The 24,000-nt window shown below is 44.7% G+C and overlaps 1 protein-coding gene across 9 annotated transcripts in view; it reads right to left on the bottom strand.

The window, feature by feature from the left end:
- Positions 1–24,000, bottom strand: part of LOC122264174 (uncharacterized) — a 373,495-nt gene that overhangs the window by 153,028 nt on the left and 196,467 nt on the right. For 5 of the 9 annotated variants that reach the window (XM_043032934.2, XM_043032943.2, XM_043032963.2 and 2 more), the window contains one exon: positions 19,206–19,229. The exons of the other annotated variants lie outside the window; for them this stretch is intronic. In XM_043032934.2, coding sequence (XP_042888868.2) covers positions 19,206–19,229 — 24 coding nt within the window. The remainder of the gene's footprint in view (positions 1–19,205; positions 19,230–24,000) is intronic. 9 annotated transcript variants of the gene reach the window in all.

Raw genomic sequence — 24,000 nt, 5'->3', positions numbered from 1 at the left:
AGCATGTATGTGAATATGTTTACACACACACACACTTTATATATATATATATATATATATATATATATATATATATATATATATATATATATATATATATATATATATGTAAATAAATATATATATATATAAATATATATATATTTATTCATATAGATGTATAGATACAGGTATTTGCGTGTATACATATATGTATATGTATATGTATATGTATATGTATATAATTATATATATATACATATAAATATATAATTTCCTGATTTCCTTATTCACCCTCATATTCATTACACGTGCCGACAACTCAAAAAGCTTCTTCCCCGACAGCCAACGATGATAATCACCGCCTCTCACTCGACATCACGAGCTACCGGAGCGCTTCTTCGAAACCACCTCGACGAGACCTTCCTCAGAAATTCAAACTTAGACGACCTCCTCCTCCTCCTCCTCCTCCTCCTCCTCCTCCTCCTTCCGCACCCCTTCCTCCCCGCTGACAGAGCCGAGGGGAATCGCGGAAGACGCCCGCACGCGGGTTCAAAGCGCCGTGTCCCCTCGGGCCGCCCTCAACTAAATAATGAAGCGGCATTTAAACGCAGGACCTACTCCAAGCTACGGGTCGGGTCGAGTCCTCGGTGTTCAATGTTTCACGGGCCGGAGCTCCTCCTGGCGAGACAGCGCGAGGGAAGGACTCCGGTGGCCCTGCTTAATATTCTCTGCTATCAATCTTACAGTCGAGGAGACACAGCAGGGCGCAGCCGCAGCCGCCGGGGAAAGAGAAAATGCAAGAAAGGTAGAGAAAGGTAGAGAAAAAGGAGGGGGGGGAGGGGAGGGAAGGGAGAGAGAGGGAGGAGAGAGAGAGAGAGAGAGAGAGAGAGAGAGAGAGAGAGAGAGAGAGAGAGAGAGAGAGAGAGAGAGAGAGAGAGAGAGAGAGAGAGAGAGAGAGGATATGTAAAAGTGTCAACCAAAAACGGGTTACGAAGTATAACCCTCTTTCCCCACCCTATCCTCCGTCTCTATCTGTATCTCATCCAAACTACGACCCTAATATGAAGAGACGACAAAGTTCTGCCCTCACCACCCTCTGACACCGAAACTATCACCATTTACTACTCTCCTCACCTATTCCCGCAGGCCCCCCTCCCCTCCCCCCCTCCCTTAGGCCCTCCCGTCCCTGGTGACCTGGCGGCTCCTCCCCCGACAGCAGGTAAGGAACGACGCATTAAATATTACAGCCACTTGTCCTTCAGCGCCCTGGACCTTTGCTTTACTCGGCGACCTCTGCTAAATGTCTGCGTTCATTATGCACGTCGCGGCAAGCTCAGGCGCGCTCTGGACGCCTGACAATACACCCGAGTGTGTCGTCCACCTCTCCTCCTCCTCCTCCTCCTTCTCCCACCTCTCCTCCCACCTCCTACTTCTCCTACTCCCCAATCTTCCTTCCTCTAGCTCCTCCTCCTCCTCTTTCTCCTACCTCATCTATTCTCCCGCCCTTCTTCCTTCTCCCTCCCGCTCCATCTACTAATTCCACTCCCCCTCCTCCCCCCTACTCTCTTCCCTTCACCTCCGGCGTCTTCGAAATAAACGTTTCCACGACCGTCGAGCGCGCGTGACGTCAACCCCCAGGAGCTGCTGCTGGCGTCGGGAGCGCCTCGATATCCTTAAAGCTCCTGCGCGTCCCGAGAACCCGCGAGATCTATTCCGCTGGCGAACATGCTTGAGATCGCCACCTTGAGTCTTTTCCCCTTAGCGCTGTTTTTTTTTTTTAGAATCGACTCACAGAATGCTCAGTGAAAAGTATCGGTGGGATTGCTACTAATAGTGTTGACAATTAATCGCAATGTTAAGAGACGTCGGTAAAACTGTGATACTTAATATCATCATCTTCGTCATCAAATCGCTTTAGAACTGTTATTATTAGCAATGGCAAAATACATTGCAATATGAATACGGTGATTTCTTTTTTTTTAAATAAGTATGTTCCCGACATATTTCAAAATATCACATACACCGAGGCGCAACCCCACATATACATCCACAACATACAAACATGCAGATATAAACAAAGCCAATCACACTCGGCTACAATTGATAGCAGGAGCTTTAGCACCAAGGGCGCCATCTACGAGTCGCACGGGGCATTATCAACAGCGGGTTTCGTCAATTACTTACGTCTCCTCGATGCATAAGCAATAGAAAAGGGGGGCGGGCGGGGCGAGTGTAATTATGAAATTATTAACTCATTCATTCAATATGGCTCTCATTCGTTCACTCTACGTGGCATTAAAGTATTCACGCCTTCACCTCGCTGCGGCGTCTGAGAAGCACTCAGACACGCTTTTTCAATATATCTACTCAACTATTTGTTTCTCTCCCTCTCCCCGACAAAGAAAGAAAGAAACAAAGAGAAAGGGGAAGGAGAGAGGAAGAGGGACCGGATGGAGATGGAGAGAGAGAGAGAGAGAGAGAGAGAGAGAGAGAGAGAGAGAGAGAGAGAGAGAGAGAGAGAGAGAGAGAGAGAGAGAGAGAGAGAGAGAGAGAGAGAGAGAGAGAGAGGTCAATGGGGTGAAGGGGCAAGGCCAAAAGGGATGACCCTTCAGTACCCAGTCCACAAGAAAAACCGAGCTCCTAAGGCCTGGCCTACCCCCCCTCCCCCGCCCCCTGTGTCCGCTACCCTCCTCCCATCCCTACCCCATCCTCCTCCATTCCCTTCCATCCTCATGGCCCCGACCCGCCGAGGTCGATGTATTGACGAAACGTTTTGTTCCATCAAAATTGAGAAGGTCACATTAATCATGGGAGGAAGACGGCCCACCATTGGAACTTTTATCACAACAGTCGCCGTCCTACATGCTGCCACACGGGGGACGCGCAATACACTCGCTCTCTAAATACGCCCGCTCGACCACCACCGCCGCCCAGAGTCCTCGACATCTTGCTTCCCTTTCTCGGACCGAAGGAAAAAAAAGGAAAGGCGAGAGAGAGAGAGAGAGAGAGAGAGAGAGAGAGAGAGAGAGAGAGAGAGAGAGAGAGAGAGAGAGAGAGAGAGAGAGAGAGAGAGAGAGGGATAAAGAGACACATCTAAGGTAAAAACCAAAGGGGGAAGTCGAGAAGGAGAGAAAGAGGCACCGAAGGAAGAAAAAAAAAGGAAAGGAAAAACTTGACAGAGAAAGAAGCAACAAGAATTGTCCGAACATGAAAAGTCACGACCTCGAACCATATTTTCCACCTCCCCCCCGTTCCCCAACCCCCACTTTCCGCCCTCCTTTTAATACAAGGGATCCAGAATCAGCAGCCAAGAGCGAGCGAGCGAGCGCGCGCCCGTGTAAGAAGTCGACCAAACCGACTCGAAAAGCGCCCCGTCTGAACTCCTGCGCTAGCCATCTTCGCACGGCGTCCTTGGGAGCAGTCAATACGGTCCAAATCAGGTTATGCTTTATACCCGGCAGCCTGTCAAACATCCCTCAGGCGCCCCCAGGCCAATGTTGCTGCTTGACAGGTGTTCTGCCTTGTATTGCACAACTCTCTGTCAACATATGTCAACAACAAACTTAAGCAGGCTTTGAATGCTTTCGCAAGGAACAAAAACCATGAAAGGCAAAGGTAAAAATACGCGAGACTGAAGACGAGATTTTACACAACGTCCAATATCATCGCTGAAGGTTCAGATCCTGAATAACAATCATTCCATAAGTTACTGTCCCCTCACCTTTCTTCCCCTTTCGATGAAAATAAAAAGGGAGCAAAATTAAAAGCTATCAATACTCTATACGGATATTTAATGACCGCTTCTCTCTCTCTCTCTCTCTCTCTCTCTCTCTCTCTCTCTCTCTCTCTCTCTCTCTCTCTCTCTCTCTCTCTCTCTCTCTCTCTCTCTCTCTCTCTCTCTACTTTCGTTCTTTTATTCAGTTTTTATTCCTTTTATCTTTCCCGTTTCTCGCTCTCTTCCCCCTGCACCCTCGCCGTCCCCTCTTTCCACGCTGTCCTCCCCTTGGTACCACAGGCGGCGCCCTCTCCTCCCCACCCCCACCCCCACCCCAACCCATACTCCCAGCCCCACACCCCATCTCCCCTCCCCCTCCTCCACCATTCCCCTCTCCTACGTTCGTTCCCCTTCCCCTTTCCCCGATTTACTGTATCCTGTTATGTATGTAGCTATTTAAATACACATTTCGAAATCAAAGTTGTTTCCCTAACTCTCTATTTCCATCTGTCCCTCTCCCGACCCATCCCATCGTTCTCTCCTCTGGTTCCCTCTGTCATTTACTCAATCATCAAGCCCTTCAAGCTGCTTCCCCTTCGTCGCCTCCCACTCCCTTTTCCGGGGCATTAGTGCAACTAGTTGGGGATTTAGACGTTTGGAACAATTCTTCCCTCGTCGCTTCCCCTTACCCCTTCCCTTCCCTCCCCTTCTCCTCTCTTCTCTTCCCTCTCCACCCCTCCTACACCTCCTCCTCCTCCTCCTCTTCTACCTCCTCCCCTCCGTTCCTCCGAATCCCCGTCCTTCTTCCCCTTCCCCTGTTCTTCGCGTCCGTTCTCTTATTCCCTCTCCCTCTCTCGCTCTCTCGCTCTCTCGCCCGCTCTCTCTCTCGCTCTCTCTCTCGCTCTCTCCCTTGCTAATATTTTCGTTCTCCCCTCTCCCTCCCCTCTTCCGCATTAGCAGAGAAAACCCGGTTCGGGATGCAGACATCAAGGAATTAATTACTCAATCAGCGTTATGTTCTCCATTCGTTTCGCATTATCCTGCAATTCGTCTGTATGGGTTCAACCCCTCCCTTTCCCAGTGACACCGAACCAACGCTTGCAGAGAGAGAGAGAGAGAGGGAGAGAAAGAGGGAGAGGGAGAGCAAGAGAGAGGACCGGGGAGGGGAACAAACCTCGCTAAAAATGGAAGGGGGAAAGAAAGAAAAAAGAAAGAATATATATGGATTTTTTCTGTACTCTCACACACACATGCTGGCTGCATGTATGTGTATGTGTGTGTATGTATATTTATATGTAAATGTATATGTGTGTGTGTGTGTACATACGTATATACATATGTATATATAATGTATATCTTTATATATATATATGTATATACATATATGTATATATATGTATATATACACATATATGTATATATATGTATATATACACATATATGTATATATATGTGTGTATATACATATATATGTATATGTATATATGTGTATATACATATATATGTATATGTGTATGTATGTATATATACATATATATGTATATGTGTATGTATATATATATATATATATATGTATATGTATATATGTGTATATATATATATATATGTATATGTATATGTATATGTATATATATGTATATATACATATACATATATAAATATATATGTATATGTATATATATGTATATATACATATATATATATATGTATATGTGTATGTGTATGTATGTATATGTGTATATCATGTATATATATATATGTATATGTATATATATATGTGTATTTATATATATGTATGTGTATATATGTATATGAAATATGTATAAGTATGTATATGTATATGTATGTATATGTATGTATGTATATGTGTATGTATATATATGTATATGTATATATATGTATATATATGTATATATGTATATGTATATGTGTATATGTATATATATATATATGTGTATATATGTGTATATATATGTATATATATACGTGTATATATGTATATATATGTATACATATGTATGTATATATATGTATACATATGTATGTATATATATGTATATATATGAATGTATGTATATATATATGTATGTATATATATGTATATATATGTATATATATGTATATATATGTATATATGTATATATGTGTATATATATATTGTGTATATGTATTGTGTGTATGTGTATATGTATATATATATATATATGTATATATATATATATGTATATATATATATATGTATATATATTTATATATATGTATATATATGAGAATACGAGGAATTGAGCGAGTGCACAGAATGCTCAACAGGAGCGAATGACTGCGATGAATGAGAAATGGAACGAGCAGGAGCGCGGATGGGTAAGCGATCAGACCGTGTGTATGAGTGAATGAATGATTGCCCGAATAGGAATGAGTGAGTAAGTGAGCGAGCAGAGTGGATGAGAAAAGAGAGTGAGTCAAGTCAAGTGATTACGCCCGTGTGTATATGTTTCTCATCTTCCTTCTCGCAGTCCCCTCCTTTCCCCTCATCCTCTCCTCATAACCATTCCTCTCTTCCTTTACCCTCTCGCTGTTTCTCCATTATACTGTATTCACCATCGTTACTTTCAGAGTCGAGTTGCTTATTCCCTCTCTCTCCTCCTCTCTATCTCTTTCTCTTACTTTTTACGCTTCTTCTTCTTCATCCTCCTCCTCCTCCTCCTCTTCTCCACTAACTTTCTTCTTCTTCTTCTTCTTCTTCTTCTTCTTCTTCTTCTTCTTCTTCTTCTTCTTCTTCTTCTTCTTCTTCTTCTTCTTCTTCTTCTTCTTCTTCTTCTTCTTCGTCCTACTCTTCTTTTTTCTCCTCTTCTCCTTCTCTTCCTCCTCTTCTTATTCCTCTTCTTTTCCTCTCTCCTCCTCCTTTTCCTTCTTCTTTCGCCCGCTCTCGCCCTCCCCATCGCCCCTGTTCTTCTGCGTTGGATTAATCTACCTTCGCCTGATCCATGTTGTCATAATCGTAATAATTAGTATTGTTATCGGTTGCTCTTCAATTTTGCAATCATTCCCTGCTATTTAGATTCCATTCACCATCTTCCTTCCTCCTTCCTCATCCTTCTTCTTCTTCTTCTTCTTTTCGCTTTCCCTTTCATCTTGCTGCTCCGATAGTCTTACTTCTCTTCTTGGTTGTGGCCATTTATTTGAGTTTCTCTACAGTAGCTCTTCATTATTTTCGTTTCTTTTTTTTCTAGTTCACTAACTCCCGCCGCTGCTGCTCCTCCTTTTTCTCCTCCTTTTTCTCCACCTCCTCCTCCTCCTCTCTTTCTCCACCACCACCTCCTCCTCCTCTCTTTCTCCACCACCTCCTCCTCCTCTCTTTCTCCACCACCTCCTCCTCCTCCTCTCTTTCTCCACCACCTCCTCCTCCTCTCTTTTTTCACCTCCTCCTCCTCCTCCTCCTCTCTTTCTCCACCTCCTGCTCCTCTCTTTCTCTCCACCTCCTCCTCCACGTTCACCACCACCAACTCCACCAGCTCCTCCACCTTCACCTCCACCTCCTCTCTTTCTTCACCACCCCCTCCTCCTCCTCTCTTTCTTCACCTCCGCCCCCTCCTGCTCCTCTCTTTCTCAACCACCTTTACATCCACCACCTCCACCAGCTCCTCCACCTTCACCACCACCTCTTCCACCTCCGCGCCCTCTCCCCATTAACCCAACCGGATATGGGTGTCGCTGTTCAAGCCACGATTAAGGCCGATGCCGTTACCGGTGTGAATGCATAAAAAGGCGATACAGAATAGCAGAAAGTCGAGGCTATCGAATGTCATAGTTAGAGGCGGCCGGGGAGGGAGGGGAGGGGAGGGGAGGGGAGGGGAGGTGGAAGAGAAAGGAGGAGGTGGAGGAGAAGGGAGGTAAGGAGGAGGAGGAGGAGGAGGAGGAGGAGGAGGAGGAGGAGGAGAAGGGAGGGGGAGGAGGAGGAGGAGGAGGAGGAGGAGGGAGGAAGAAGAGAAAGGAGAAGAAGGGAGGAAGAAGAGAAAGGAGAAGAAGGGAGGAAGAAGAGAAAGGAGGAGGGAGGGAAGGGAAGGTGGGGGGGGGGGGGGGTTCGAATGTATTAACCTTCACTGTTATTGCTGAAATACCCCATTCCCGACATGCAAAAAAAGAAAAAAATGGGGATGGGGGAGGGGGGGAGGGGGGAGGGGATGCGGGATGGAACACAGGCAGAATTCGCAACCGTTAAGTGATACATGAGGGGGGAAAAATACTACGTTAAAAGCGCAACAGATGCATTACTTCGTACATAAATCCCCTTTGTGGACGGGTGCGGGGAGGGGGGGGGGAGAGTTGCAGCTAGATACGAGGAAAAGAAAAAGGGGGAGTGGGGAGTGGGGAGAGGGGGGGAGGGGGAGGGGATGTTCAGCGAGCCTGCGTGTACGTGATAGGTGTGTGGGGGGAGGGGGAGGTAGGGGGGGGGGCGGCACAAATTTATCTGATTGGCAACCCGGCGCTGTAAGTGGGCTAAAATGCTAACGACCTGTTCTCTTAAACAATGCAATTACACATATCACTCGAAACTTTATTGAATAAGAACCAATTTTCGAACCGGTGACGCACTCCGCTTTATGCGACACCGCGACACCGCTAAAAGGAATACATTACTAAATTTACATGTATAGATGCGCTGTTATAATGCAATAAGATCGGAAACGTCTTTTGAACTTCGCTTACGTCTCATAATTTTCGTGAATTTGCATTTCAATCGCAGTTACATGGCACGAGGATATTACGAATGCGGCTCAATATTATATGTATATATATATATGCTTGTAGATACAGTGTGTGTGTGTGTATGTATGTGTGTACATGTATGTATGCACATGTATGTATGTACATGTATGTATGTACATGTATTCACGTATTTATTATAATCATCATTACCATTTTCGTTATAATCATTATTCTCGGCATTACCATTATTTCGTTATCATCATTTCCATAACTATCATTATCCTCATGATCATCATCACATTCAACAGATTATATAAGTATCGTACATAAAATTCGAGACGTAGACAGACACTGAAATAGTGAAATAATGTCTGTTCAAGGTAGCCAGTAATCCCACGACGTTAATGAAACATACATCCAAAAAAACAATCTTACCCACAGCACCTGCAACACACCTGGCACTCACAATAAACCAAAGTTCAACGGCAATTCTTTACTGGGCGTCTTTCCGCGTCTCACTCAATTCGATATTGATGTCCGGTACAGGTGAGTGTCATTAAAGAAAGAATGAAAAGAAATGAACAGAGAGTACTGAATGTTGCACGTGCACCTTGTCAAATACCACCACAACCTCTACACTTCCCCCCCACCCCCTACCCCCCACCCCCGACGTTATTCTCCCCCTTCCCCAAATCCCGAAACACGACGGAAAAAAAAAAAAACCACCCCCCCCCCCCCAAAAAAAAAAAAAAAAAAAAAACCCACAACAGAAATCTCGAGAGAGAGAGAGAGAGAGAGAGAGAGAGAGAGAGAGAGAGAGAGAGAGAGAGAGAGAGAGAGAGAGAGAGAGAGAGAGAGAGAGAGAGGAGAGAAAAAAAGAGAGAGAGAGAGAGAGAGAGAGAGAGAGAGAGAGAGAGAGAGAGAGAGAGAGAGAGATAGACCTCACTATCCCCTCAGCCGTAGATCACATACTCGCGAAAAGGGGATTTCTGGAGAGCGAGGGGCGATCGGCAAGGGCGCCCTTATATTTCACCGCCATGCATCGCTACTTGAAAGATGATTAATTGAAGTCCCGCTATTGCTACTACTACTTCTTCTCTGGGCGAGTTCGGCATTAATCAACCCTCCCCCCCGCCCCCCCCCGCCCCCACCCCGCCCCCCCCCTGGTGGTTCGCGGCACAAAGCCATAGCGCGGCACTTAATCCTTACCGCTGATTGGGATTATTCGGGCGTCTGGAAGGTCCAAGGGAGAGAGGGAGGAAGAAGGCTCTGCGGCTCAAATCTCCGGCGGCGTGTGTCGATTCGTCGGCCGGTCGAGTGGAACTTGAGGTCGACTAGGACAGACCACGCGGCGTCGTACAGACAAAAGACTTTTTTTATTATTCTTATTCTTATTATTCTTATCTTTTTTTTAGGATATTCCCTCTGCCCTCCTTACTTCCTCCTCCTCCTCCTCCTCCTCCTCCTCCTCCTCCTCCTCCTCCTCCTCCCTCCTCCCTCCTCCTCCTCCTCCTCCCTCCTCCTCCTCCTCCTCCTCCCCTCCACCTCCACCTCCACCTCCACCTCCACTCCCCCTCCACCTCCACTCCCACTCCACCTCCACCTCCACCTCCACCTCCACCTCCACTCCACCTCCACCTCCACCTCCACCTCTACCTCCACTACATCCACCTCCCCATCTCGTCCTTGCCCCCCTCCTTGACGGCAATCAATATCCAATATCATCTCTCTGATAAGCTGCGACATATATATACGAGATCACTTAGACGATCTCTGACGCGTTTGCCATTTGCTCTGGGCTGACAGCGTCTAGATAGCGTTCTGAACAGCGTTTCTGACAGCCTTCCATAAAAGAGAGAGAGAGAGAGACGTTATTTTATGATCAATTTATATAAATAATTTCGATGCGAATCTAATCATAACTTTTTTTTCGACTTTCTCTCGCTCTCTCTCTCTCTCTCTCTCTCTCTCTCTCTCTCTCTCTCTCTCTCTCTCTCTCTCTCTCTCTCTCTCTCTCTCTCTCTCTCTCTCTCTCTCTCTCTCTCTCTCTCTCTCTCTCTCTCTCTCTCTCTCTCTCTCTCTGTGTTTGTGTGTGTGTGTTTGTGTGTGTTTGTGTGTCGACACAAGAGTAGTAAATGAGAACGAAGAAAAATCTAAACGTTTCAGAAATATTTAATTTGTTAACGGGGTGAATATAAATGGTTGCGAAACGTTACACTGACCCCCTCTTCTCTCCATGAAAATAGGCAAAAAAGACATCGCATACCATTTTTCCCAATCCTTATAAAAAAAAAAAAAAGATGCAAAAATGTTTCAAATGTTGCATGAGGGGAAAAAAAAGTCTCCATATGATATAATTTACCGGGGGATGGTGTGTGTGTGTGAAGGGGGAGGGGGGAGGGGGGAGGGTGCACACGATGGCGGGACACAACTCAATTTTACCTATCATGTATCATTCGCACCGTAAGTACATCAAGTCTGCCGCGGGTGATCTACTTGCGAAATGTTACAATAGACAATGACAGGACGTCTTATCAATCTACCAGACCCGTCTCTCTCTCTCCCGTATTCATAGATGCCTAACCACATCCTTGTCCCTCCGCCGTGTGCCAACTACAGTGAAATGAAAATGCTTGGACTCTTCCTATTGCATCATATTGTATTACATCATAGAATTCGTTGTGTTTCCTATATTCCCCCCCCCCATTACCTTGTATTAGATTGTATCACATCTTTACCCACATCGTATATCCAATATTCCCCCCCTCCCCTTTTCTGTGGTTTGTGTCTCCCCCTTATACCCATCATACACCCCCTACCTCCCTTTTCCCTCTCCCGGTTCACACACTCTTCATAAAAAAAATAAATAAATAAATAAATAAAACTTCATTGATGCGGGCCAACCATTATCGTCAGTCTCCCTCTCCTTATCTTTCTTAAAGATATCCAAATAACATCAATATCATTACGTTTATGGCCTCCCCACCGGTTATGACTACAGCTTGATATCTGTTATCGTTCGTCTTATGGCTATATCTTATCAGTTTCCACGGGATGAGAAAGAAAAAAACAAGAAAAGAAAAATCGTCTCCCGACCTTAATTAAATCTTCCATTGTTGTTTCCATTTCGTAATCATAAAACGGGAAAATTCTTACTAATCATCATTGCACAGAGAAACAGGAAAAAAAAATACTTACAGACATATCCCTTTTTTATTTTTTATTATCTTATTTATCATTATTCGTTTTTACTTTTACTCAAACAACGTAAAAGCTGATGGGAGTAAATAAAATGGAGACGCATCAGAGAAAAAAAAGAGGAAAAGAGGAAGTGGGAAAGGTGGAGAAAGACGTAAGAGGAGAAAGACGTAAGAGGAGGAAGACGTAAGAGGAGGAAAAGGAGCGGGAGAAGAACTGAGCCTAAGCCACTTGTATAAACAGAAATATGGAGGGAAGGAGGAAAAGCCGGCAGGAAGGAGGGGGATGTACTAATAAAAATTACCGAGACGCAAGACATAAAAGGCTCGGTGACGAGACGAGACGCGAAACCAAACAAAAGTAAAAGGAAAAAATGGGAGAAATAGAATAGAAGAGAAGAAGAAAGGACGAAAAGCAAGGAGAGAAGAGAAATGAAGCCAGAGAAGGATAGAATGAGAGGCGAAGAGGAAAGGAGAAGAGACGGGACTTGACGGGACGGAAGGGAAAGGAAGGGGAGGAGAGGAGAGAGCGAGGTATTCGACAAACACTCTCAATATAATATTATTAGCCGGCATCAGCTGAGACTATATCATCAACGGTAACAAAGCAATAATACAAGACAGCAAGAACGACACGAGGAGGGAGGAAGGTAGAGAAAAATATCCTATTGGGGGGAGGGAAAATGAGAAAGGAAGGATTAAGATTCAAACGAAGGAATGGATCTGAAATAAGCCTGAAATCAATCCACACAGGATCTTCAGTGCAAGTTCCAGACGGCTTCCTTGCGACAACCCTAAACGCCGCCCTTCTGCTTCCGGAAGTACGAGTAATGCAAGTACATCCTTACCTCCCGCCCTTCTTCCCTCTCCTCTTCCCTCCGTCTCTCTCTCTCTCTCTCTCTCTCTAATCTCCCATCCTCTTCCTCCCTCTCTCCCTCTCTCTCTCCAATCTCCCATCCTCTTCCTCCCTCCCTCTCACCCTCGAATTCCTCCCTTCCTCCTCGTTCCTCCTCTCTCCCTTCCTCCTCCTCCTCCTCAACCCCACCCAACCCCCGAGGCAGGGACACACGCCCTCAAGGTGAGTTCATGTCGCGCCCTTCCACTCGGCTCCTTCAGCAAAGCGCAGCGAGGTAGCTGGTGCAGCCAAGGTCAAAGTTCAACAGATGGGGACTACAGGATATTGGAAGGAAAGGCGGCAAGGGTCGAACGAGGAGGAGGAAAACAGAAGAGAAGGATTCAGGGGAGAAGAAAAGGAAGGGAGGGAAGAGATAGAGAAAGATGAGAGGGAAAGGCGAGAGAGACAAGGAGAAGGTGGAGGAGCAGGAGAAGGTGGTGGTGGTGGTGGAGGAGCAGCAGGAGAAGGAGGAGGAGCAGGACACGGTGGAGGAGGAGGAGAAGGAAGAGGAGAAAGGAGGGAGGAGGTTGAGTTACAGCTGAGGTTGGCTGGCAGAATAATATGTAAGTGAGGAAGGCCGGGACAGAGAAGCGGTTGTCGAAGCCGAAATAAATTTGTTTAAACAAGGCGCAGGTAAGGGGACGCGAGGGGAGAAGAAGAGGGGAGGAAGGACGGGGAAAATATAAGTAAAACCAGAGGAGCAAGAGGAGATCGCGTCAAGGGAAAAGCAAGAGACGTATCGATACGGGTGATACAAGAGAAGAGAAGCAAAAGAAAATGGGTGCTTCACAAGAAACAAAAAACAAAGTTTGGGGAAATAACAAGGGAGGAGGAGCAGAGAAGACAGGCTGGCAAAAGTTTGATAAATTCCGTATAAGGAAGTTCAGTGACTAATGGGATGGCAAAGGAATATATTTGTTTTCGGTAAAGCACGGAATAATAATAATGATCATCATCATCATATTAATAATAATAAACAGAGGATAAACAGAGACAACAAATGTGAATGATACAGAAGACAAATATGTGTTTAGAGAGAGAGAGAGAGAGGGAGACGGCGAAAGATGGAGACATGAAGAATGAAAGGAGAGAGAGGAGAGGAGAGGAGAGGGAAGATAAGAGAACAAGGAGGGGGGCAAGGAAAGGAAGAGAAGATGAGGGGAGAGGGAGAGGGAGAGGGAGAGAGGGAGAAAGAGAGAAAGAGAGAGAGAGAGAGAGAGAGAGAGAGAGAGAGAGAGAGAGAGAGAGAGAGAGAGAGAGAGAGAGAGAGAGAGAGAGAGAGAGAGAGAGAGAGGAGTGGCAGGAGAAGCCGAGTATCATTATCGCCAAGTTGAGATCTGCTAAAATTTGTGCGAGTGATCTCCAGGTCCCGAGAGCAGAGTTAATAAAAAGCACTGAGTGGCAGGCACGATTTAATTTCAAGTGTCCTTCACCGACAGACAATGCGACGGATTTTCAACGCGACCTGGCTTGGGATGAGAGGCTTTTCGAAGTGGGCGCGCGTACATGTGGGAGCGCCTGCGTTCGCGTGTGCGTACGTGTGCGTGTGCGTGCGTCTGTCTTGCAGCTCCGAGATGCGTGCGTGTGTGCGTGTGTGTGGTTTCTGTCTGTGTCTGTGCTTGCGAGCCGTCTCTAAAGAAGCGTGTGCCTCGCGTCTGTTGCTGTAGAGCGGTGTGATAAAAGGCGAAAGGGGAAGGAAAACCCGGACGCACACAGATACTTGCATACATTCACACCCTGGCCCTATAAATATGAGAGCTCCTTCCTCGAAAGCCACTTTGTGTGTCACTGTGCTAGTATATTCTGATTAGTGCAGTCAACACTCAAACGGAATGAGTGCTAAGTACAGAAAGTACAGAAGGCTCTATGCACGCCCTTTAAGGGTGTGGAAGTCAAACTCAAAGGCGTTGCGTGTAGAGTACGTGTACAAAGGTGACGCCGTGCTTTGTTCCGTGCAGAGGGGGCCGAGAAGCACGTGCGCGGCGGATGGCGGACAAGGACGCATTTACCTTCGTTAGCATAGGCGCGCATGAGGCGTCGGGCGTCGCGCTCCTCCTCGGACGCCGTGGGAACTGCAGGGAAATGGCCTTCGTCGCAGCACGTGCGTGTCACACCCCAGTCATTACTCTTACTTTAGCAACTCTTAGCGCGGTCGCTCATGGCTGTTATAAAGATTAGAGCGATAAATAAAATCCACGAACTTGGCCAACGGGTAAATCAATGCTTGCGTGATCGCGCGGCTATTAGTGCCTACCAGAAAATGCACTAATTATCGATTGGTAATGCAAACACATCAAAACAGGTACCAGGGCGCACCGACAAACCTTCGTGCCGCGCAAAAGCAACCTCCAAGACGACTGTTCTTGAACAATATCTAATAACGATCAATACAACAAGAAAATCATATCTACACAAAAATCACGCCATGCATAAAGCTCAAGACGAAAGACTGTTGTTTTCGAGTGTCTGTGACGTCACACCTGTATAGCCTTTGAGTCGACATAGAGACAAAGCTCTTACGGAGAGCAAAAGAGGTCGCTATTTTCTGACTCTGATGTAACGGCGTCAGAAAGGTAAGCGCCTTTAAATTTTGTTATGGTATCGTGTAATTGTAAGTCATCTCCACCGCTTCCATTCACAAGAACTTGGAAATCCAACGAAAACATCCTGAACTCACATTTGTTAAAAAAAAAAAAAAAAATCTTTAACGCTCTTCTCTTATGATTAAATCTAGGGTCCCCGTCCGCCCGTCTTCGATTAACCTCATCGTGGTTGAGACTCGAATTAAACATCAAAAGACTTTTTCTCCAAGTTACGAGCGACCTTTCAATCCCTGAATGTGATATATATGTCATCGGACGACTGTCACCGTCCACCGCTGCCACAGACGCCTCGGACCGTCCATTAATGGCTACAAATCTGTTTGTTACAATTTCCGACCATAGGAAATGTCTCCTCTTGGCCCTGGGCCGGTGCCTTTCCTCCTACCCTCTACTTGTAAAGAAAAGGACATTCTAATTAGGGTACAAAAGTCAAGGGCGGGGACGGGCTGCCTAATGATCCTTAAACACAAGACAAGCAATTTTCGCAGCTCATTTATTTCAGCAATATGAAATTCGTGTGCCTCATTATTTTGTGCACTCGAGGAGGAGGAGGAGGAGGAGGGGGGAGGGGGAGGGTGGCTCTAACGTTGGCTGGATACAGGGTCTCATGTCTCCGTTTTATATATGGCTCTTCGCTGATATGACTCGAGTGAAGATTTACTTTTTTCATGGACGAAATTAAACATTTTTATCACTTTTGAAAATTACTTCAGGGTTTTCAACTTCCAGTAAGAGTATCCTCAGAGGGCGAGATCATATTTTGCAAGTCTTTTTTTTTTTTGAATGAACAAAGGCGACTTATACATAATAAACTTCAACAGGGTTCGTCCTCTAGAAGGGAAGAAGACCGTGACCCGAAGGAATCGTTCACAGCAACTTCGACTGGAGCAAATGAACGGACGGATTTAAACGATTAATACAATGAGAGAGAGAGAAAGAGGGAAAGAGAGAGAGAGCGGGGGGAAAAAAACATAGAAGCGTCGAGGAGGATTTTGGAGAATAGAACCAGTCCCAGGTTTTGGTTCCAGCAGAACAAGCCTGGACAAAGAAGCTAAGTCCCTCCCCGCACCTCTGGCTAAAAACCCTCATGCCTCTGGAGTTGCGAAATTAAAACGCAGTCCTTGAGACAATTGCGAAGCGCACTCTGGCACGATCACACTTGGAGGGCCTTCAGCCTCGCCCAACAATACAATGCACATAATAGCTACAAGTGACTCATTGATAATTTCGAAAATTGATAAATGTGAACTAATCGAAGAGGCACTTTTGTTTTCTCGAGAGACCTACTTCACCTCGGCAATAGCGGATACAGAATAAAAGCGAGAGACGGGGAGGGAAAGGAAGAGGAACAGGGAGAGAGGAGAGGGGCAGGCAGGGGGAGACGAAGAGGAAGAAGGAAAGGGAGAAGTTGAGAGGAGAGAGAACAGATGAGAGGAGGTTGGGAGGATGTGGAAGAGGAAGACGGGAAGGGAGAGAGTGAGAGGAGAGAGAAAAGAGAAGAAAGGGTGGAAGGAAGAGGAAACAGAACAATAAAATAAAAGAGAGCGGAGAAATAAGAAAGCAGATAAGAGACCGGAGGACGGATACAGCGAAAGGATACAGGGAGCGAAGAGGGAGAGATGCGAAATAAAGATAAAGACCGACACATAGACAGACAGTGATGAAGAGAGAAAGAGGGAGGGGAGGTATACAAGAGGGGATAAAGGAGAGAATAAAAAGAGCGAGAAAGAGTGAAAGAAATAAAGAAAGAGAGAGTGGGAGGGAGAAAAGAATTCGAGTATATTCGATATAATAACGTTTGGAAGGGTACAGCCCCGAGACGGTACTAGAGTCCAACGGAACAATAGATCCTGCTTGCAACCGGAACAAGATAATAATAATAAAATTGTTCCCGACTCAATGGAATTTCTCATTTTAACAAGTCCGAGACCAGCTCGAGATTCTATAGGGTTTACAAAACTTTAATGAAGGGCACTCCAAATTCAATAAAGATTTATTCTTCTCCTCTATCATCTGATATGAAACATGCTCACTGTATTCTTATGATAAATTATTGTAAAAAATAACAACACACACACACCATATGTATGTATGTGTGTGTGTGTGTGTGTGTGTGTGTGTGTGTGTGTGTGTGTGTGTGTGTGTGTGTGTGTGTGTGTGTGTGTGTGTGTGTGTGTGTGTGTGTTATATATATATATATATATATATATATATATATATATATATATATATATATATATATATTCATATACACATATATATATATATATATATATATATATATATATATATATATATATATTCATATACACATATATATATATTCATATACACATATATATATATTCATATACACATATATATATATTCATATACACATATATATATTCATATACACATATATATATTCATATACATATATATATTCATATACATATTATATATATATATATATATATATATATATATATATATATATATATTCATATACATATATATATATATATATATGTATGTATGTATTTATGTATATGCATATATGACATTTCACCTTCCACCTTCAAAGTACTAATAATTATGTCAATACATCATACAATATCAATCTCAGGAGCGTCAAGCAATAAGATCTAAACAAACAACAACCACACATCCACATACATGCAAGACAATCGCGAGACAAAATAAACGCAGGATGCGGCCGCCGACTTGCATCTCCGGAAAGAAGCGTTGTCGCGTCTGCAAGGACTTCGTTACGAATCGCAGGCATAAGAGACAGGCTAATTGCATGCACATACACCTCCCACACTAAGTACTTCCATCGACTGCCTTTGGATGTGTGTTAGTCATTCCGTTACGGCAGTCACGCGGGGGGAGGGGAGGGGGGGAGGGGACGGACTACAAGGCTACGATTCACGATCTCTAGACCGTCTGCAACGAGATGTTCCTTGCTTGCAGACGGACGTTTGCAATAGATTCCCAACCGCCGGATTTTTTACGGTTTGAGACTGACCGAAGGACTGGCACTCTCGGTGGGGGAGGGAGGGAGAGAGGGAGGTGGAGGGGGTTGGGGGGCACAAGGAGACGGCCAATGCGCGAGAAATATGCTTATGCGTGCTTCAGGATACTGAATGTGCAGTATCCTGAATATGCCCCCCCCCCGCTAGGGTTGGGAGGTTAGGAATGGCACGGGATAGAGGATGGGGCAGGGCATAAGAGCGGCACAGGGAAGGATAAAAGGAAAAAAAAGGGGTCAAGGGCACAGGAACGAGGAAGGAAAAGTGGGGATGGAAGAAACCAAAAAATGAAAGAAAATAAAACCGGGAAAAGCAAGAGGCAAAGGCGAGGAAAGGCCAGATTCACCAACAAGGGGCAGGATAGAAGACGAAAGTAAAGAAACAAACAAGATGGAGGTAAAAGGAATATCAAGATTAGAAGGAGAGAGAGAGAGAGAGGGGACGAGATGGGGGGAGGGAGTGCCACATGGCCCCTTTCCTCTCTATCTCTCTCTCGACCCTACCCCCTCGTACCCATCCCTCCCTCCCTCCTCCCCTCCTCCCCTCCTCCTCCTCCTCCGCTACCGGGTTCAACAAGTGCCAGTGTCCGGTCACTCTCAAAACACCGTTAACCAGACCCACATACTTTAACATACAGATTTCGTTCATTCTACTTGCTACACCACGTTAGCCCGAAGGAAAGACAGCATTGTCTTAAGGACGAGAGAGCAGGGGAGAGGGGAGGGGAGGGGGCAGGAGGGGAGGGGGAGAGGGGAGAGGGGAGGGGAAGGGAAAGTGAAACGTAAGAGGGAAGAGGGGAAGAGAGGGGAGGGGGGGGGGGGTAGAGAGAGAGAGGGGAGGAAATGTTCATCGAGGGTGTTTCGAAAATGCAGCAAACTAAGGAAGCGAAAAAAAAAAAAAAAAAATGTATTTAGCTTGTCACTTCCGCCTCGTGGATGCAAAGACAACGGCCACAAGCGAGGGACGAGAGAGCAAGCGGCGCCTCTCCCCTCGGGATCTAAGTCTATGCTTTAAGTTAGTATATGCCAAGACAGCCAGCCAGCCCATCACCGCACAGGAATGATCAAACAAATGAAAAAAATACTCAAGTACCATGTCGGGTGCATCTCGGCGTCTCTGCAAAAAGAAAGTCGTTTTAGACACATGGTTAGCGATATCTAACAAGCGACTAACTCTGAGGTTTGGGAGACACGGTCAGCCTGCAACCTGCAACCTCAGCTGAGACGCGCCTGTCATCTGGAACTCGTTGTCTGCCATAAAGCAATTGGTGTGTGCGTGTACGTGTTTGTGTACATGTATGTAGAATGTCTGTGTTTGTCAATACGCGCGATGATGTATTCATTTTATTTTATTTTCAATGCTTATCATCGTTTGTTTTTTTGTGTGTTTGTTGTGTGTATTTGTATATGTCAATACAGCAATTCATAAATCTGTTTGTGTTCAAGAAAGAAAAATTAGTATCTAAGGCTGCATCTAGATCCCTTGAAGATTGACATCAATAGATACAGGATATATTGAAATAAAAGTGAAAATAAAATCTATGATGGTCTAATTCCTGTCTGAAATGTGAATAACAATTCAATTTCTTATCAACTATGCTGTCGAAACTTCTATAATGTTCTGTAAACCACCTGCAGAACGCGCGAGCTGGAATATGTATATATACATATAATGCCTGCAACACCTGCAAATATTTGCATGTGAATTATCACAAAACAATTTATGCATACATAATTCCCTGAAAATGATGCGGGAGAGTGAAAATGAGAGTGCATGAAATGAGGCTCGCGAACTCGACACTCGCGGAGGCAAGAACGAAAACCACGTTTACCGTCAAAAGGCAAAGCCGGAGACGCAGAGAAAATACTCGGCGGTGCCACCTAGGTATTTTCTCGTGTGTCTCAGCATAAATGTTGGTATGATTCATATTTTGCTTTTCTCGTAATCATACTACATTATTTATCTATCTATCTAAATTTATATCTATATATATAATTATATATATATATTTATTTAAATATATCTTTATATATTTATCTACATATATTATATTATATATATATATATATATATATATATATATATATTTATTTATATATCTATATATCTATCTATCTCTATATATATTCATCTATATACATTTATATATATCTATATATCTATCTATCTCTATATATATTCATCTATATACATTTATATATATCTATATATATTTATTTAACTATCTATCTATCTATCTATCTATCCATCTATTTATATATCTATCTATCAATCTATCTATCTATGTATATATATTCATCTATATACATTTATATACATGAATAAATATATACATATATATATATATATATATATATATATATATATATTTATTTATGCATATCTATATATTTATACATATCTATATATCTATATGTTTATATATGGTTATATAATTATGTATCTATATATATACATATTATTATAGATATGTATATTACCTCCTGTTTTCGACTTTGACATATCCTGATCATTTAAAACCGAGTTAAAAAGGAGTCCCAACCTGTGACGACACGGCACAAAAATAAATCATAATGATCCATATTGTCAGCCACAACCACAAAGGCAGTGCCGCCCAAGATGCACACACAACCGGAGGTACAAACTGAAAATAATCCGCAAGCGTCTCGTCGCCATGGCAACCCAGAGCTGGCTGGCATATGACGCAATCCTTCTCACATTCTGTCTACAGCGCCCCGACACTTCTTTCGGCATTCTATCATTCTTCTTTCAGAGAAAGGGACACGTACCGGTAACGCCGAACGCCGCTTGCCACATCGTCAGCGCCGTTGTAAAATATTTTATGATCGTTGATTTTGCTTGAAAGTGTTGTTCGAGTGTATTCTTACGTTGAGAGGAAGGGGAGAAAGGGAGGGAGGGAAGGGGGGTGGGGGGGGGGGGGGGGGGGGGGGCAAGGGGGGTATGGTGGAGGGGGGTGGGGGTTCCAGTCAGCAGAATGGGGTTGTAGGTTTATAAGAGAAGAGAGAGTGAAGGAAAAAGAAAGAGAGAAAAAAAAAAATGAAAAAGGCCAGGTAGGGGAATATCAGGAGAAAAAAAAAAAACCTTAATAACGGGCATATCACGCGCGCGAGATTTGTAAATTATCAAAAGATTCGAGACTTACGCGATCGTCACAATCCTTATACATATACGCAATATATCATTCACGCAAACGCCCCTGGCACATCTTATAGATACTCTCTCCTCTCCCCTTGCTCTTTAGCTCTCTCTCTCCTCTCATCCTTCGTCTCGGTCTCTCTTTCTCTACCTCCTGTTTTGCGATCTGAACTTATCCTGATATTTAAAAACGAACTAAAAAAAAATGGAGTCTTGGTCTGTGACGACACGGCACAAAAATAAATCATAATGATCCATATTGTCAGCCACAACCACAAAGGCAGTGCCGCCCAAGATGCACACACAAACACAATACAAAAATAAAATAATAAATAGCGTCTCGTCGCCATGGCAACCCAGAGCGGCTGATTTTTGGACGCAATCCTTCTTCACTCACATTCTACAGCGCACCGACTTTCCCACTCCCTTTCCTCTTTCACTTCACTTGAAAGAAGTCTGTCGCGTTGTACCGAAACGCCCGCCAACATCGTCTTATTGCAGCGCCGTGTCAAATCATTTTATTGATCGGTTGAATGTGCTGTTCGAGTGTATTTCTCGCGTCATCTGTAGGGAGAGGAAGGGGGGAAAGGGAGACGAGGTGGGGGGAGGGGGGGGTAAGGGTATATGAGGAGGGCAGAGGGGGGTTAGGGGTTCCATCGCCGTGCGAAGATTGTGTATTAATAAAAGAGAGAGAGAGAGGGAGAGAGAGAGAGAAAAAAAAAATGCAATAAGGGCAATATCTGGATGGCATCACCTTGTCTTTCAATCTTCGATACTGCGCCACTTACGCTGATCTTCGAAAATCATATACGTAAGATGCAATATATCATTCACGCACAAATAGACAGGCACACGCATAGATACATATATAGACACATATCTGCTCTTTCGCCCCCCCTCCCCCCTTTGCCTACCCTCTCCTCTCTCTCTCTCTCTCTCTCTCTCTCTCTCTCTCTCTCTCTCTCTCTCTCTCTCTCTCTCTCTCTCTCTCTCTCTCTCTCTCTCTCTCTCTTTGCCTCTCTAGTCCTCTCTCCTCCTCTCTTCATCCCCACACTCTTCCTCCGCTCTGGCTTCCGACCCGCCTCTCGCCTTAGGAGAGAAAGCATTGTTTGTGCCGGGATGGAATCGCACTTCTAAGACACTGCCTGCTCGGTCTTAACACATGTGATGACACTTACGAATGGAAAACTGCCTATTACACCTGCACATATCTAAGCCGTTGCAGGTCACGTCCATCAATGCCATGCACCTGTTCGCCCTACCTATCACATGCACACCTGTCAACAAGACTTATCTTTTGTGCCCCAGTGCACTTATCACCTGTCAAAACACAACAATGATGCTGCGAGCACCTGCAAAACTAGAAACTACATATTCTTAAACAAAAAATTGCCTCCTTAACATACAGAGCTGAGAGCGCCACCTGTTCCTCATAATTCCACTGCCTTATAAAAAACACCTGCTCCATGTTAATCCTGCCGGAGACACCTGTGCACCACACGCACCCTTGCCCTAACATCGTCTACTAAAAAAAAGGCGTATATACTCTTTCCGCTTACCCCCCAAAAAACACCGGCGTAAATAAACAAGCTTGAAGGTCAGCCTACTGACAGCTGCCATGCTGATGTGCAGTCAAATTAAAAACAAAGGTAATATTTTTTGGGAGGGTTTCTTACTTTTTCGTATACATATTTTCCCCCTCCGTGGAGCCGAATGTACAAAAGGCTCTTCCTTAAAAGTTAGTAACAAACAATGCTTTTTTTTTTTCCTTTTTTTAACCAGTAGACCAGTAAACTGAGAGTGGCTAATGCGAGTAGATAATGGTAGTTGCTCGCCTGACAAACTCGCAAATCACAGTTTTCCATTTCCCTCCAGCATCAACCTCCTCTCCCACGATCTCCCTTCAATTGCATCCACCTTTCAGCCCCCCCCCCCACCCACCCACCTTCTCATCCGGAATTCTTTCATCTATACAAAACACACACTCCTCTCTTCCTATTTCTGTCTTTTCTCTCCCTCTTTCTTTCTTTCTTTTCTCTCTCCCTCTTTCTTTCTTCTCTCTCCCTCTCTCTCTCCCTCTCCCTCCCTCTCTCTCTCTCTCTCTCTCTCTCCCTCTCTCAATACCCCCATCCCGATGTCCTCTCATATTTTCTATTTATTCTCCACTTCTCTAACACAGCGTCGCCCCAGTAATGCAGTGCCGCCAAAGTAATCCAGTGTCGCCAGTCAACCTCATTCTCCCCCTATTTAATATCCTCTATTGCCGCCATTACACAACCCTATCCCACTCTTTGCTTTTTGTCTCGCAACCCTTTCCTCCTCCCATTCCCATTCCTCCTCCTCCTCCTCCTCCTCCTCCTCCTCCTCCTCCTCCTCCTCCTCCTCCTCCTCCTCCTCCTCCTCCTCCCTTCTTCCCTTCCTCCCCCTCTTCAATATCCCTACACACTACTATGCCCATGTCTCTCCACCTATACCACTCTTTCTATTCACGCATACACACAATCCATCTACCTACCTACCTATAATGTCTTTCTACACACACACACACACACACACACACACACACACACACACACACACACACACACACACACACACACACACACACACACACACACACACACACACACACACACACACACACTCTCTCGCACTCACTCTCGCACTCACTCTCGCACTCACTCTCGCACTCGCACACTCTCCCTCTCCCTCTCCTTCTCTCCTTCTCTCC

This window comes from Penaeus japonicus, unplaced genomic scaffold (genome assembly GCF_977035675.1).
Source record: "Penaeus japonicus unplaced genomic scaffold, GWHDUDI00000001_assembly GWHDUDI00000006, whole genome shotgun sequence".
NCBI classification, from domain to species: domain Eukaryota; kingdom Metazoa; phylum Arthropoda; class Malacostraca; order Decapoda; family Penaeidae; genus Penaeus; species Penaeus japonicus.
The sequence above is the reverse complement of the archived record's forward strand: the minus strand, read 5'-3'. Positions and strand labels throughout refer to the sequence as shown.